General features: G+C 36.4%; 1 protein-coding gene across 2 annotated transcripts; it reads left to right on the forward strand.

Annotated features, from left to right (window-relative positions):
- The first annotated feature begins 718 nt into the window (after positions 1–718).
- Positions 719–17,442, forward strand: RFC3 (replication factor C subunit 3). Of its 2 annotated transcripts, XM_055317342.1 has the most exons (9): positions 719–879; positions 3,592–3,729; positions 6,617–6,684; positions 8,995–9,092; positions 11,135–11,316; positions 12,447–12,583; positions 12,674–12,772; positions 15,659–15,728; positions 17,143–17,442. In XM_055317342.1, the coding sequence occupies exons 1-9, from the start codon at positions 793–795 to the stop codon at positions 17,332–17,334; spliced, it is 1,071 nt and encodes a 356-aa protein (XP_055173317.1). In that variant the 5' UTR covers positions 719–792; the 3' UTR covers positions 17,335–17,442. The 2 variants fall into 2 exon arrangements, with proteins under 2 accessions (XP_055173317.1, XP_055173318.1); XM_055317343.1 differs by lacking the exon at positions 3,592–3,729.
- The last annotated feature ends 846 nt before the right edge of the window (positions 17,443–18,288 follow it).

The following is an 18,288-nucleotide window of genomic DNA, read 5'->3' on the forward strand; positions in this document are numbered from 1 at the left end:
ACCATAATGTAAATAAGGAATTAATTCCGTGTACAATTAGAAAAATGCATTTGAGAGGTGAAGTTTGGAGGCACAATGAGAGTTTTATATGGGCTTTATATGCAGAATATTTTCCCAAGGGTTTCACATTAGTCTCATTTTAATCAGAAGGGTGTTTATAATCTCTTATCGTGTCTCCTACAGGCCACATTTCTGTAGTTTTTCATGACGTTTTTATTCCCTTGCTTTCAACTCAATAAGACTCTTGAAGAATGGAAGGAAGGACAGGGAAGATTGGGTTTTATTTTTAGCAATTTATTTCTAAAAAGCTTTACTGAGAGCCTGCCCAGTAAGAAATGCCCCAAGTCGTATATATCCTAGTGCCAAGAACCGAGCTCAACACGGTAGATATTTTGCAGGTTTCTGTAGAGCGAATGAGTGAATGAATGAATGAATGAAATTAATCGAGGAACATGGTTTCTTTGAGGTATCTGCTTTGAAGCCGGGAGTATCAGAGCCAAATTTCCAGCTTTGTTTAGTAATTTCTGGACTACTGTAGAGGGTGAGAACAACAAAAATAATTACAGGAACAAGGAACATCAACGACTAGGCTGATGCTCACCAGCACCAACACGGCGGCTAATACTGTCCCCACTCGGCTTCCGTAGTCTTTAGTCCCTAACTGGCCTGCGCGACCAGGGCCGGTAGTGACGTCACGAGATTTGGAATTCGCGGGAGAACTCCGCGTCCCGGCGGAGCGAGATCCCCGCGCGCGGGATTTTCAAGCGTCGGACCCCGGGAATTCGAGCTGGCATGAGCCTCTGGGTGGACAAATACCGGCCCTGCTCCTTGGGGCGGCTTGACTATCACAAGGAGCAGGCTGCCCAGCTGCGCAACCTGGTGAGTCCGCGGGCCGGGCCGGGCCGGGCCGGGGCGGGCGGGGAGAGGCGGGTAGGCCCCAGCTCTGTGGGGTTTCGCGCGCCTGAGGAGTGGGGCTTCGTCCACCGTCCTCGGAAGGGGATGAGGGAAGGAGGGTGGGCGGCGGTTGTGCTGGTAAACGGGGAAGGCCTGCCGAGAACTGTCCTCTGAGCTAAGACCTGAAGCGGGGAAACCTTCAAGAGGGAAATAGGAGGGAAGAGTGGAACAGGTAGACGGAGAACAGCAAGTGCAAGTTCCTTGAGGCAGGAGTGTGCCCGGCCTGTTGAGGAACCTCCAGGAGGCCGGTGTAGCTGGATAAGAGTAGGCCAGCGGGAAGAGAGGTAGGAAATGGGGCGGGGGAGGCGGGTGGGTGCGGACCCAGGAGATCCGTGTAGCACCGGCGAGACAGGGAGCCTTTGGAAGGTTTTGAGCAGAGAAGTGACATCATCTAACTACCTTTTAACAAACGGCTTACTTAAAATTTCTTGGTGATATTGCCCGTATTTACAAAAAGGAAGGTACTTAGTAATTTCGGAGGTCATCTCTAATCCTTTTTTAAAAAAATATTGTTTATTATTCATTCATTCATTCATTCATTCATTCATGAGAGACGCAGAGAGAGGCAGAGAGAAGCAGGCTCCCTGCAGGGAGCCCGATGTGGGACTCGACCCCGTGTCCCCAGGATCACACCCCGGGCAAAAGCAGATGCTCTACCGCTGAGCCGCCCAGTGTCCCGGTCATTTCTAATTCTAAAAGAGGTTGTGTTGAGTCGTCGAGTTTAAATTCCTTATGGAGGATTTTTTTTTCCCCTTCCAACCTTAATGTGTGTATTTTCGTGTTGTAGTTGGTAAAAATGTCTAGTGGCAGTGTTTTCTGAAAAGCAAACTGAATCTTTTAGGAGCTGGAGTGGGAAGAAGGGTCTTGAGAAAAATGTAGTATCTGTGGAAGCTATTTATTCACTGCTTTTAAGAATCCGATAGTACCATATGCTGATGGAAGTGTTGCTCAGCTCTCCGGTTCTTCCATACTCACCTTTTTTCAGAGTTACAGGTACAACTTGTTAAGTACTTTTAAAAAGTGAGAAATAATTAGAAAAGAAAAACAACTCCATCCGTATATGAAAGTCATTAGAAAAGTTGGTAGTGCTGTGAGATTGAGGGTTTTTTCCTTCCTTTTTAGTGGTATTCCATCAATACCACTAAAATAAATCTGTTACAGCTGTATATGATTTCTAGACAAATTGTGTTTTCTCAAAATAGCTTTCACTTTGATTTTTCTAGCCATAGGATACATTTTCTTTTCTGTGGCTCTCTTTTTGTTGTGCAGAGTTTGCAATAAATATTTTGAACAAAAATTGGGTCTTGTTTGTTCATTTGTTTTTAAAAAAAGTTCACTTGTTTTACTGTTGAATCTACAACTTAGTGAAACTGTGAAACCTAGCCTACCCTTCGTTTTGACTAGATCGAGTCTAAAAAGCAAAGGCAAGGTATTTGTGAAGCACCTGCTGTTTTCTATGCATGGGTGAATAGTTCTTTTCCTTGAAACTTTTTCAGTGCCAGAGTTTACAAAGTATTAAAATGCATCGCAATAATCATTTCTGTTAAGATTTATTTCATTTTTAGTATAATGCTTATGTAGAAACTTAAGCTTCACAAGGTTTTATGCCCTTGAGGTTCAGGTTTGTTTTCTCATCTAGAAACTTAAGCTTCATTCACAAGGTTTTATGCCCTTGAGGTTAAGGTTTGTTTTCTCATCATTTTTATAGCCTTTATAGCACTCATTGCCAAACCTGACTGATCATCAGTCATCTGGGAAGCTTTGTAAATGGACACAGTTTTGTACTCTTTTGCAGTATTGTCAGTGCCTTCCTCCATCCCTTAGCTCTTGATTTTTAGGTGCATGCAGACTGACTTCCATGTGTCTGCTGAATCTGCACGTTCTGAAGGTTTTCTTTTGCTGACACCTCTAAGCAGACTTAAAATGCCTGGGAATTAATGCCCTCCCTTAATCCCAGCCACTTTCCCAAGCAGGCTTCATCAAAGGACTGATGAAAAATAGCATATCATACTCCAGTTTCCCCACCTTCTTGGGTAGGTTTTTTGGGGGTTTGTTTGTTTGCTTGTTTGTTTGTTTGTTTTAATACTGGCTTCAAGAGTATCCCCAGCAGAATTAAACTCCAGATGCCTAGAATGATATTTAAACGGCTAATACACTCATTGGCTGCCTTCCTGTCCTTTGCTTCCTCATTGCCTTACAAAGTTTTCCTTTACCTCTCAAACCAAATACACTCAGTTCTTATCAAACGGACTATAGAAGCCCAAACTAAGAAAGGCATCAATCTCAGTTTTTGAATCATAATCTCATGGATGGAGTCTAGTAATCAATCAGTCTTTTATTTTAAAACGTGATTGTGACAGACTCAGTTTGAAAGTTCTTGCATTCTAATTCTAGCACAGGGTGTTGTATCCTGCGTGTATTATACTAAGTATATGATTATATAAAATTAATGCCAGGGAATAAGTAATATTTCAGAGTTAATTTTAAAAGTTCTCTGTTTATATACACATTCATTCATACATATTTCTAATGAGTCTCATAAGTGGAGATATGAAATATTTGATACCTAAAAAGTAGTTTAATTCTACCCAGAGTCGTTGTTTGGGAAAAAAAAAAATGCCTCCTTGTTTATTGCAGGTGCAGTGTGGTGATTTTCCTCATCTCTTAGTGTATGGACCATCAGGGGCTGGAAAAAAGACAAGAATTATGTGTATTCTACGTGAACTTTATGGTGTTGGAGTGGAAAAATTAAGAATTGAACATCAGACCATCACAGTAAGCATTTTACTTTGAGGCCTCCCAAATATTTAAAGCAGGGATTTTCTGTCCTCATCATGCATATTCCTGTGGCCTCAGCCATCAATGTGTGTTTAAGTAAGAATTTCATGTATAACTCAGGTGCACAGGATTGAGAGCTACTGATGTATAGATCTAACTATTAAAACCAGATCAAAGTCAGTTGTGTTAGGAAATAAGAGTAACAGGAGATTTTGGGTGAAATGTAGGTGGTGGGATTCATTTTAGATTATCTAGTGAATCGGTACTACCTTGGCTAGAACTGGAACTCAGGTCTCTAAAGTTCATTGTTCAGAGAGCAGTCATGGGATTTGAAAAGAAAAGGAATGATTTTGAGAAAAAGTTTAAAGGAATCAGGCAACTTGGAAGAGATTGGGCAGCTGACTAATTAGAAAAGGAAGCATGAACTCTGGGATGTTCAGATCATTCCCATGATCTTGCCTTTGGCTGAGTTTCCAGCCTCATGACATGCAGTGTATTTCCATACTCTCCTTACAGACAGTGTTGAAGATTTAGCTAAAATAGTTCCTCTTGTTGTGCCCTCCAGTCCCATTAGAATTAATTTTTCCTTTTACCTCTCATATATTTTTAGAGTACTTAACTTTGCCCTTGATGATAGTTTTTCATTTTTTATTTTGACAAAATTGTATTTGTTTGAAGTTATGTAGGGAACATGTCCTGTTCATTTTTGTATCCTTCATAGGCCGTGGTGTAACATCTTATATATATATATATATATATATATATATATATATATATAATACTGTATTAGGCACTGAAATATATGTTTTATATATATATATGTGTATATATATATATATATATATATATATATATATATGGCACTGAAAAAATGTATGCTGAAAGACTGGATGGTAAGTAGTGATATTAATAGAATCTTTAGGAAAGATAAATGGATTTTAGGCTAATGTTGATGAGCTTATGTTTAGACACATTGAGTTTGAGGTGCTGGTGGTATACCCCGGTGAGAATTCTTACAAAGTATGCGAGAACAAATTTAACAAGAAAGGTGTGAGATCCGTAGGGAGAAAACTGTAATATTTTATAAAAGGACAAAAAAACAAGAGCTGATCAAATAGAAAGTTGCAACAAGTTCTTAGGTAAAGGCTTACTACTTGAAAATATGTTCTACCCAAGTTATAGCATAAATTTAAATGAAATTACAATTAAAAGTCCAAGTTTTTTTAATTGTATGAAACGCTCTTAAAGTACATTTGAGGGACGCTTGTGTGGCTTGGCGGTTGAGTGTCTGCCTTTGGCTCGGGTCATGGTCCTGGGGTCAGGTCCTGCGTCGGGCTTCCTGTGTGGAGCCTGCTTCTCCCTCTGTCTGTGACTGCCTCTCTCTCTGTCTCTCATGAGTAAATAAATAATATATTTTAAAAAAAGTACATATGAAAGAATACATTTCTGAAACTAAAGTAATTTTGAAAAAGATTCGTGAGGTGGGACTGGTGTTATGAGATATTAAATCCTATTGTAAGGCTCCTGTAATCAAAACAGTGTTATATTGGCATGGGAAGAGTGAATTCAATCAGTGAAACTTATTAGAGAGCCCCAAAATCTTATGGTATCTATTTCAAATAAGTATTAAGAGCATGAGTCAGAAAGATGTGCTAGCGTAACTAGTTACTCTGAAGAAAAGAAAGTTGAATCCCTATGATTCAATAATTGATAAAATTGGATTCCATATGAATTAAAGACTTAAGTGTTAAAATGAAAATACTAAATTTCTTAGATTATATGAACAGCCTATAGTAGTCAGGAATACCTTTTATAAAAACATGTAAGTGATAAAGTATGTACTTGTATTATATGAAACTTACAAGTTTGTATGACAGAAGATAACATAAAATCAGCAGGAAAAAATAGCCGAAAAATATGTGAAAGGAACGGGTTAGATAAAAGATTTTACAAATTGACAGTGGAGACAACTTAGAAAACTGAATGAAAGAAGCTAATAAACATATGTAAAGACGTTTGACATTTGTGATAGTTGAAGAGAAACAGTGAGTCTGATCAAATTGGTGGAAATTGAAGGCATGACATAAAACCTGTAGAAAGGGAATGTTGGGGAAGAGTGTTTCTTGCCAGTGGATAAATGAATTGTTAGATATATATATATATATATATATATTTTTTTTTATTTTTTGGAAAACAGGCTGGTTATACATATACATAAAAGTTTAGAAAACATTTCCTTCAATCCAGCAAATCCTTTATTGGGAATCTGTTAAATAGAAATGAAGTCAGTATATTAGGCATGTGGAAGGATGTTAATTGTGGGATTGTTAGAGGTGTCAAAAAGCAAGGAACAAAATGACCCATCAGTATGACTGACTTTGGGGACATCCAAGTGACAGGTCGATATGCAACTTCCCTATATCAGTGTTTGCGGGTAATTGCCGAGATCTATTATTAACTAGGAATAGTAAAACACAGAAAAATAGATATGATTGCCACTTGTTTTATAATTCTTTTTACAAGAAACATTGACACAATATAAATATATAAATATATTTAAATATACGTGTGTGTGATGGTAAAGTCCATGCAGACTGTTTACAGTGATGAGGTGCTCATAATGGAATGGTTTGTAGATTCTGGTGGTAGAGGTAAAAAAATAATAAAAACAGGATGTGTGATATGACCCAATTTATATGGAAACATGTTTATTTGCACATAAAAAAGACAAGGGGGTTAATGAGGTCGAAATATTAGTGGTTATTACCTAAAATGTTTTTTATTAAGCATAAATTGTTTATTTTTTTAAAAACTATGAAATACAGAAAAGAGAAGAAATGGCCAATAAATCAGTGTTAAAAACATCTATCTTCTTTGTCCACAGACTCCGTCTAAGAAGAAAATTGAAATTAGCACGATTGCAAGCAATTATCACCTTGAAGTTAATCCCAGGTAAATTTCTACTATATAGAAATAAAGCCTTTTTTAAAAAAAATTTACTTATTTATTTATTTATTTACTTATTTATTTATTTATTTTTATTTATGATAGTCACAGAGAGAGAGAGAGGGAGGCAGAGACACAGGCAGAGGGAGAAGCAGGCTCCATGCACCGGGAGCCCGATATGGGATTCGATCCCGGGTCTCCAGGATCGCGCCCTGGGCCAAAGGCAGGCGCCAAACCGCTGCGCCACCCAGGGATCCCTAAAAAAAATTTTTTAAGAGTAGCGCCCATTCTTGAAATAGAATCGTATATGGAGGCACAATATATATACACATAAAAGCAAAGCTGCCCAGTGTGAAATAGGGAGCCTAGAACCTTTCCACTTCCCCTTTTCTCTTTGACCCCTGGATCAAATAATTTTAGTATTTAAATTTTCTTGCTCTATAGAGTTCAGTGTTTTATACAGAGTACATTTCATAGTCATTAAATTTTTGTTCTATTGACTGATTCAGAACTAATGGCAAAGTATGTCTAAAAAGCTTGTAATGTCTGGAGTGAGCATTTCAGAACGTGAATTTGAGTTACCAGATCTTTTTTTGCTACTCCTTTGTTTCAGTTTCTTGGTTAGAATGTGTGTAATAGTTCATCAATCAATGTGTATTTTTTTTTAAATCACGATTTAATAAGATTAGGATCATCTTTGGGGGCACACTGAAAATTTATACCATGACAGTTATGTACTACTTAATAGTGTAGAAGTGATTGTTTTAAGAGCAAAGTTAGGTAAAGCTTCAGGCTTGTCTGGGGCCTGATATGTTTTTTTTTTTTTTTAATTTTTATTTATTTATGATAGTCACAGAGAGAGAGAGAGAGGCAGAGACACAGGCAGAGGGAGAAGTAGGCTCCATGTACCGGGAGCCCGATGTGGGACTCGATCCCGGGTCTCCAGGATTGCGCCCTGGGCCGAAGGCAGGCGCCAAACCGCTGCACCACCCAGGGATCCCGCCTGATATGTTCTTGAAAGGAATACAGAATCAAGGACATCTTCAGGCGAAGGCAGCCTCTTCTGGCGGTGATGCAGAGAGGAGGAGGAACTGAATGGATCAGGACAAATATAGTTACAAGCTAGTAAGTGTTCAGTAGCAGATGCTGTATGAGAAGCTTCACGTGGATTATTTAGTCCTTAAAACAACCCTAACAGACAGGTGTTAGCACTCTCCTCAGATATGTCTAAGAAAATTAGGATTGGTGGGATAAGGGGATCCCTGGGTGGCTCAGCGGTTTGGCGCCTGCCTTCAGCCCGGGGCATGATCCTGGAGTCCCAGGATCGAGTCCCGCATCGGGCTCCCTGCGTGGAGCCTGCTTCTCCCTCTGCCTGTGTCTCTGCCTCCCTCTCTCTCTGTCTCTCATGAATAAATAAATAAAATCTTAAAAAAAAAAAAAAAAAGATTGCTGGGAAAGGGTCTTACTAGAAAACTAGAAGAAAGTGTTAATTCCATAGACAGAAGGGAAATGTTTTGGATTCTTGGTTAAGAAATGATCATAAAAGAGACTTTCCAGGTATATTGATCTAATAATAGTAAATTGAGAAAGATGTGATGGCTGTTGGGAAAATAAACTAAAAGATGATGGCTTTGCCCTGTTTCTCATTGTGAGTTCTCTGTGGCAAGAATAGTCAGTGGGTGAGCTGATTGTTTTTCAGATGTTTGAAATTGACAGCCTAAGTTAACTAGGTGACTCATGTGATTTGTGAGGTGCATGACTTAAGTGCCACAGCAATAATGTGCCACAGTATAAGTGACAGATGATGCTTATAATAAGTCAACAGCTTACACAGCTCTATCTTAAATTCCATTTGCTTATCCTGTCCTCTTGCTAAGACCCTGTATCAGCTCCATGCTAGTGTTGGGAACTGACTTGTCTAGGCTTGTTCTCTCAGACCTTTATGATTTGGGGAATGGAGAAGAGGAATGGAGATGAAATTTCTTTGTCAGTTATTTTTACATTTTGAGTAACTACAAGTAATTAAGAAACTTAAGGATTAGTTATTGCTCTTTTTAAGTTACAGTAAACTTAATATTAGAACAACTATTTTTAGTGATACTTATTAAATTATAATTGAACATCAGAATATTGTATTTTAATTACCCTAAAATATTTCACTTTCAGAATTTTGTGAATGTAATTAGGTGTCAATAATTTTGATTAAAATTTTAATAAGATCTTCAATGTTTTTCTTACAGTAACAGATTAAGAATAAGGGTATAGTATCTTCTAAATATTTACATCTATATTTACCATTATTTTCACTTTATATAGTGATGCTGGAAATAGTGACCGAGTAGTAATTCAGGAGATGTTGAAAACAGTGGCACAATCACAGCAACTTGAAACAAACTCCCAAAGAGATTTTAAAGGTATGTGATAAACCTATTTCTTTTAAGTCAGACACTGAAATTGTATGCAGTGAGTATAAGAGAAAATACAGTGGGAAATGTAAATTCTATTTAGCAAGTATTTGTCAACTTCCTGTTCTATGCCAAGCACATTATGCTCCCTTATTTTTGGATATAAAAGTGAATAGGAGGCATGATCTTTGTGCTCATGGGAGTATATAGCCTAAAGGAATTGAATTTTGATGGAAAGAAGACTGTACCACCTGTTTGTTATTTTAGAACTAGATGAATTCAAAACACTTTATTTAAAACAAGAAATAACATTTTAAAATGTTAGGACCAAGGTTCTATGTTCATTTTCAAATATTTAAATTAAAAATCAGCTTTAATTTTGCCATCCAGACAGTTACTTTTAACATTTTTGTCACTACCTTCTAGTATTATTTATGTGCACATATGTGTACATTCTTGTAGAAGATTTTGTGATGAAAAACATTTAATGCTTTTGATAGATTTTGCCAAATTCTTTATCTGTAAGGTAGACTTAAGCTGCCACCAGAAGTATTTGGGAGTTCTCATTCCGTGACATTTATCACCACTGTAGTTACTTAATTTTAATCTTGGTCAGTTGGAGTGGAGAAAATAGTTTGTACTTTATTTAGTGTGGTAATTTTTTCTTTTTTCCTTGCTCATTTTACTGTTTTGTGAATTGCCTGTGTATATTTCATCCTATTCCTTGTCTTTCCTTCTTAGTTCACTGTATTTCAGAATTTATTTATTTATTTATTTATTTATTTATTTATTTATTTATTTGAGAGAGAGAGAGAGAGAGAGACAGAGAGAGAGACAGTTTAGGGTGGGGCAGAGGGAGAGAATCTCCCAAGTCGACTCCTAGGTGAGCCTGGAGCCTCAGTGTGAAGCCTGACCTCAGGGCTCAGTCCCATGATCCTGAGATCATGACCTGAGCGGAAATCAAGAGTTGGCTGCTTAACTGATTGAGCCACTCAGGCACGGTTTTCTGTTTTTTTGCTACTGTAAATGGGGTTGTCTTATATTTTCTAATTTTTTTTTTTACATATGTGACATCTATTGATGTTTGTTGTCTTAATTTTATATCTTACTATATTTTTACATTTTTCTATTGTTTGCCTTTCCATTGTTTCTTTTGAATTTTCAGTTATATATGTATTTATGTCATCTATGAATAGAGATGATTTTTCCCCTTCTTTCTAATTTGTATGGCTTTAAGCACTTTCTCTAACCTAATTATATTTGCCAACACCTCTAATAATACAGTGTTTAATAGTACTAAAGATAGTGGACATCTTTGTCATGACTCAAAGGAGAGCTTTAGGGATTTCCCATTTATATAGTTTTTGGCTTTGGCCTGAGGGTATCTATTTGATCATAAGAAGAAAGCAAACATCAATTCATACTTTTGAGGGTTTCTTTTTTTTTCTTTTTTTTAAGATTTTATTTATTTATGATATACATAGAGAGGCAGAGACACAGGCAGAGGGAGAGGCAGGCTCCATGCAGGGAGCCCAACGTGGGACTCGATCCCGGGGCTCCAGGATCGCGCCCTGGGCCAAAGGCAAGCGCAAACCGCTGAGCCACCCAGGGATCCCTGAGTGTTTCTAACATAAATGTTTGTTAAATGTTTTCAAATGCTGCTTCTGCATCCATGAGTGTGGTTTTATGATTTTTCTTAGTTGTTTTTCTTACCTAATTTTGTAGCTTATATTGGGTCTTCTAGTGAAACTGCTTTGTGTTTCTACAGCAAACCTCACTTGGTCATGTGTTAATTTTTAAAATATGCTGCTATTTTCTGCCTACCAAAGAATTTCTTTTTTTGGGGGGTATCCATTGATTTGTAGTACTTTAAGTTCTTTGTTAGATTTTGGGATCAGTCTCCTTGTTTCTATTTTTCCTGTTCCATTTGAATTTCTACTCATTGTGAAGGATTGTTTTGGAAAGGAGCTTCATTTTGTTATTTTCAGTTTACTGCTCTGTCACACATTGTTGCATATTCAAGTTAGTTTGTTTTGTTTCTCTTTGACTAGTGGTATTATTGACAGAGGTTGATAAACTCACCAAAGATGCTCAACATGCCTTGCGTAGAACCATGGAAAAGTATATGTCCACTTGCAGATTGATCTTGTGTTGCAATTCTACATCTAAAGTAATACCACCTATTCGTAGTAGGTGCCTGGCTGTTCGTGTGCCTGCTCCCAGCATCGAGGATGTAAGTCAAATGAAACTTTTCAGAAATATTTCAGGTTCTGTGAGCAGTGTGTGCATTTCCCTGTCCTGTTTGTTTTGTAAAAACATGGTGAAGTATTGAGTAATTTAGGAACATATATGGCCTGGGGCCCAACCAGTAGTGGATAGATAAACCAATATATATGGTAGTAAATGCCAGTTACCACTATATAGAAAGTGTGATGGTAAGCTCTGTTAAGAATAATACTGTGTATATGCCATCAGTATTTAGCAAGTTCTTCTCTTTAAGTCATTTTTTACCTTAAATAAGTAGATAATGAATTTTACTAAACTAGGTAAGGGGTAGTTATGTAATAAGGCTTCGACCTCAAGCTGATTGAATTGGTTTTGGAAGAGACTTGAGGTTGGAGGATACAGATTTTGCAAGGAGATAATGTGGGAATTCCTAGGTCCTACTTAGGGGACCAAAATTAGTCTGAAACAACATAATACATTTTTTCCCTTTATCCTTGTTAATACTTAGAAATAAAAATGCACATTTCTCAAATAAGCAGCTTTCCTGCCATGTATAGATTTTGGGTGATTTTATGCAAAGTAGGGATAATAATGTGACCTGTTAGTTGCAAAGTGGCAAAGTACCTTCATTAAAACTATCACTTGTAAAAAAAAAATTTCACTTATAAAAATTCTTAACGTAGTTAAAATAGTTTGATATAGTTAAAATCTAATATAGTTAAAAAGGCAGGACTACCTGGTTACATCACTCCTATGGGCACTGTTGGTGTCTTGATGCATGCAAATAATACTGCCTGAGTCAAGCAGAATTCAGCCTATGCAGCTCTACTTGGCAGTCCTTTGAGTGATGTCCTTGTAAAAGACCTGAGGCCCTGTGTGTTTTTCTCAACGTTCCTCTAAGGTGGCTGGCAGACTTGTAATTTAAACCAGGTCTTTCTTCAGTTGCAGGGCCAGTTGCTGCCTCTTTCTAACAGCTAGACTAGACCTCTGGCTTTCTGCTAAAGGAACTTGTGACTTAGAGTAGGGAGTGACAAAAATAAATACAATAACAAGGGTCTATAAAGATGTTTATCAACAATTACTTTCATGTGCTATTTGACAGATTGCCTAATTTTGTTAATAATGTTTTGTTTGTAGATTTGTCATGTATTATCTACTGTGTGCAAGAAGGAAGGTCTGAATCTTCCTTCACAACTGGCTCATAGACTTGCAGAGAAGTCCTGCAGGAATCTCCGAAAAGCCCTACTTATGTGTGAAGCCTGCAGAGTACAACAGTGAGTGAAAGGGACATTTACCACAGGAAACATTTTGGGACACAAGCACACTTTGATTTAATTTATTGTGTATTCTTTTTAATCATGTAGATATCCTTTTACTGCTGATCAAGAAATCCCTGAAACAGATTGGGAGGTGTATCTGAGGGAGACTGCCAATGCTATTGTCAGTCAGCAGACTCCACAAAGGTAAATAGTATCCAAGATGACCGTAAAAATTTCATCATGGAAATAGTACAGATGATCTGAATTTTGAATTAGCTGTTTTATACTACCAACATGCCATTTAGAATTACAATTAAATCTTGTATCTGAATACTAAACTTTTGAAGAAAAGATAATGATTTAATATTAGAAATTTAGTGGTTCAGAATAATTGGTATGTAGTATCTATCATAACTTTTACTAAGCTATTGACAGGTAAATATAAAATTTATACATAAATTAAATCTTGGAAGTTTAAGTTTTTCTCTCAGAATCTCAGATGACTTAATATTAGTATGTAGCATAATGTTCTTAGTTTTCTAATATTGAAAAGAATAATAACTTTGTAATTGATGGATCACATTCTAGAGAAACACCAGCTTATGAATCAGACTTCTACTGATTTTTAGCTAAGATTCTTGAGGTAATTTCATCTTAGAGTTTCAGTTTTTTCTCTTATGTTTTTGGATCTTAAAGAAGAAAACTTGGTGGTAGTAGTAGTAGAACTTTTCTAATTTTAAGAGAGCTAGCTAGGTACAGATGTTGTCGTATTTGGTAATTGCTATTTGTGTTTTTAAGATTTTAGTTGATTATTGCTTTGCTTAATTCTTCTAGCTGCTGCTACTTCAAACAAACTTGGGAGGCTCACAAATGAGTTTGTTTAAGAAGAGGTGCTGTTATTTCCTGTGTAGACTAATAGTTGTGGGAATGGATTCCATTGTGTTACATAAAAAGAATTTCAATTCAAGAAAGCTTTCAGGAAATACTGAGAGGGCTGGTGTCATTCTGATTGTTGGCCCACGTACTACCAAATGACTGTTTCTTATTCTTGACCCCTTAGTCTTGATTCTTGTTTGATTTGTTTTAGAAGAATCATAGTTTTCTAATTTGGATAGCAGCTAGTATTTAGTGTGTTGGTTCTTAAACTGTGGTATCTCATTTAAAACAGTCCAGTGAAGAAAAGTATTACTAGTCGTCATTTTGTAGATAAGAAACTGCTGTTTTCAGAGATTGTTGCTTATTCATGGATACTCATTTAAGAATCAGTTCTGTAATACCATGTTTCTCTGACAGAAGAATTTGCACTTCTTATCACTTGTAATCCCCGAGAAATAATGACACAAACATAAAAAATGTATAATATATTCATTTTTAAGAAACTGAGTCATATTAGAAATGAACTCAGACTAAGCCAAGATGCATGTAACATGCATGAGATGAACACACCAGAGTTATAAGCACAGTTGTTTAGGCGAATATGTCCTGAATTAACTTTTCAGAAATAAACGATATGCATAATTATGAAAATTTCATATCATCTGTCATTTTGTGTCTGTTTTTAATAATCAGGGATTGCCTTTTTTTTTTTTTTGAGATCTACTACCATGTCTAAGAAGGATCAAGGGCTTTGAAGTCAGACTTGAATTAAAATTCTGACTCAATTGACTCAACTACATGGGTTTTAATGGACACAAACCTCTCTGAACTTCAGTTCTTTTCAGTAAAAGGGTGGTGTTGTGAGGTATAAACAGCATACTGCAGTGAGCCTCTTATAGAGGAAAGGGTTAAATAAATGCTTTGACAGACATTGGAAGGGTATGGATTTGAGAGTAAGGCAGATCTGTTCTTAAATCATGGTTCTTCTATAGTCAGCTTTGTGAGGTTACTTAAACTATCTGAGCCTTGGTTTTTTCATCTAAAAAAATGGAGACAATGCCCCCACTCAGCTAAGGTGAGACTAAGTTAAATTGTTACAGTGTCTTGCCTATAGCAGGGGCTCAAAAGATGCTAGTTTCTTTTTCATTTTATTCGCTTTTATTGTCTGCATCTTCCTACTCTTAAGAGTCCCTGGAAAAGGGTTTGACTTCCACTTTTAAGGATGAATCACTTCTCTGATTGGTCTGAATATGGAACATCCGTGATACTATTTTAGTGAAGATTCAGAAAAATATTTTCAAGATAATTGTTTTATGTGTATTTATAACTTGTCACTTTCTTCTCTTGTTTTAAAATGTCATATGTATATTTTCCTTCTTTATCCTTTACCCCTTACCCTCCTGAAACTATTATGAAAAGGGCCTAGAATTAAGAACTCAGAGGTTGGAATGTTCATATATTCACTAGGCAGCCTGATTCTGTGCTTAACCAATAATCTCTTGAACTGCCCTTTATGTGACAGCATAGCTTTGTTTACCGGCCATACTACCTTTTTATTTAGCAGTTGAGATAATAACCTATGTTACATATCGTGCTTATATTCTCTTTTCTTATAATAATTAGTGATTGTTTCTTTTCATGACCATTTTCTGGATGTCTGAGGTATCTATCTGAAGGAAAAAATAAACATTACTTGATTGTTATTAGAATATGTTGAAATGCATAGTGTGGGTAAGATCAACCCTCACTATTCATAAAGTCTTAATTTTTATGTTACTTTCATGGCATTTTTATGTAACTAATAACTGAATATAAATGTCTGACTTTAAAAGTTCTGAACATTTTTTGAAAAATAAACTGAAATTAGGAAAGGCTTAAATGTATGTCTTTTTAAGATTTCATTTATTTTTGAGAAAGAACATGCATGAGAGCGAGCATGGTAGGGGGTGAGGGGCAGAGGGAGAAGCAGACTCCCCGCTGAGCAGGGATCTTGATGCCGGGTTTGATCCCAGGACCCTGGGATCATGATATGAGCCAAAGGCAATGCTGACTGAACTGACTGAACCACCCAGATACCCTTAAATGTGTATCTTAAGTATATTAAGCCATTTAAGAAAATGTCTTGGATTGTTTAACTCAAAAATTTAAAACAGCACAGTAGGTACTTGAAAAAATTATGTCTTATTTTCATCAAAAATATCTTGTTTTATGTAGGCTCCTTGAAGTTCGTGGAAGACTTTATGAGCTTCTAACTCATTGTATTCCTCCTGAAATAATAATGAAGGTAATCTGATTTTAGATCTTGAACCATTTATAACCATAAAATTCAGACTTTGGTTATGTGATCACAGGGCTTTTTCAGTACTAAGATACATTGACATTTCTTTCTATCCAGCTCATTAATTCAACAAATATGAGCCTCTCCTGTGTGCCAAGACACCATTTAGGGGAGTGTTGAAAAAGACTGGGGAGGGTCTGCTTTCAGACAGTTTACGTTTTAGCAGGGTAAAATGGGATATAAGAAGCAAAAGGGTTTCAAAATGTTCTATGTGCTAAAAGGAAGTACAAGATGAAATGATAGTAATGGAAGGTGGGCTGTGGAAGGAAGGTCAGTGATGGCTTCTATGAGGAAGGCATGTTTAAACAGTCTCGGAGGGTTAAAAGAAGAGAACCATGTAAATAGTTGGGGAACAAGTACACCCTGCATAGTTGGAAATCTTCATATAACTTAACTACCCCCCAATTTAACTACTAATAGTCTACTATTGACCAGAGGCCTTACAGATAAGCAGTTGATTAACACATTGTGTATATATATTACATACTGTATTGTTACAATACAGTAAGGTAGAGAAAAGAAAATTTATTAAGGAAATCGTAAGGAAAATACATTTACAATAGTGTACTTAGCAAAAAAAATCCACTTATAAGTGGACCCTCACAATCGAAACTTGTGTTGTTTAAGGGTCAGCTGTATTTCAGACAGCAATGTTTAGTGCACATGGGGAATGACATTAAAGAAGTTGGCAGAGTCTGGACTATGTAGACTATTGTGAGGCATGGCTTTAGTTTGGTCTTTCAGCTACCTAGCCAGCTGTGTTGATTGACTTAGATGTTAGAGGATGCAGGGTTTTTGTTTGTATTTATTAAAATTACATGGTAATACTTACATGAAAAAATTCAAATTATACCAAATTTAGAAGAAAAAGTGAAGGTCTACTCTTCCATTTCCACTTTTAACAGGCCTGTATTCTAGTCACACATGTACAGCTGTGTGTGTGTAGTTTCACAAAACTTCACTATGTTCTGCCATGTGTTTTTTTTCTTTATTCAGCAGTGTAGAGTGGATGATACTTTGTGAGAGTATTGATTTATCCTTTCTGGTGGATGAATGGAATGACATTGTAGGACTATATCATCATTTTTTGAAAATGACTCTGTTGGAACTTTTAGGTTGTCTACAGATTATTGTTATAACTAATAATGCTACAGTAAGCATCTTTGTAATTATATCTTTGCACCTTCAATTTGGCATTAGGAATATGATTGATAACTACCACATTTTTACATTATAGACTGGGTATGCAATTTTTTGTTTTTGTATGAAGACTACCATTCCATATCAAATAATTTAAGATTTTGGAAAGCTTTTTTTTTTTTTTTTAATGTCTACTTTTTAAATTATTATCTTTTTTCAGGGCCTTCTTTTAGAACTTTTGCATAATTGTGATGGACAGCTGAAAGGGGAAGTGGCCCAGATGGCAGCTTACTATGAACATCGTCTACAGCTGGGTAGCAAAGCCATTTATCATTTGGAAGCATTTGTGGCCAAATTTATGGCACTTTATAAGAAGTTCATGGAGGATGGATTAGAAGGCATGATGTTTTGACATCTTGACGTCCATCTACCCATAATTCTTCCTAATATTTCTCAGTATCAGCATTTACGTTCAGTTTATATTGGAAGAGCTGCAGGTAAAATAAACTAACTTTACTTAGTAATGTCTTGTGTTTTTTTTTTTTTTTGTAGTAATTCTTCTGTGAATTATTATACTCAAGTTAATAATTGCTCCCTTATACTAGTGAAGTATATGGAAAGGACACAACTTAGAAACTATAGAATCCAGGGACATGATTTTACTGTACTTTCGAAATTTGTTATCCAAGTATTGCAGTGTTGGTCCTCCCATTTTCCATTTATTTTCTCATCTGCTAGAGGAAATTTACCACATACAAAAGCAGAGGTTATTTTCTGTCCTCCAAGGGACCATTTTCAGCCACAGGCATATAAATCTTTGCTTGGTAGGTCATTACCTTTAATCATATTTTCCCTCAATCAAGAATTGTATTTTTGCAGGAAATACAATTATTAGTTTTGAAATATAATAACATGAGTATGAAGAAAATTGTTGGTACCATTTCTGTTGAAACTACAGAAATCCAACTTTTATTTCAATGATTCACATTTGGTATATGGCTACTGAGAAATATGTGTTTTCATCAAATGTTGAGATTTCTGAAGAACACGCATCATGTGGTTAACAGCAGAGGTATATTGGTATAGAAATTACTCTTTGAACAAGTGTATTTTTCTGTCATTGATCCTATCCTTTGGAACATTTTTACTTTAGAAATTTGGTTCATGGAACAAAGTTTGCTTGACACATTTGTATGACAGGCTCTGAACAGTTTTTTTTAATTTGGAGTAACAGAAACATTACTCAAAAACAAGCTAAACCAGGCAGCCCCGGTGGCGCGGCGGTTTAGCGCCGCCTGCAGCCCAGGGCGTGATCTGGAGACCCTGGATCGAGTCCCGCGTCGGGCTCTCTGCATGGAGCCTGCTT

The sequence above is a fragment of the Nyctereutes procyonoides genome, unplaced genomic scaffold (genome assembly GCF_905146905.1).
Source record: "Nyctereutes procyonoides isolate TBG_1078 unplaced genomic scaffold, NYPRO_anot_genome, whole genome shotgun sequence".
NCBI lineage: Eukaryota > Metazoa > Chordata > Mammalia > Carnivora > Canidae > Nyctereutes > Nyctereutes procyonoides.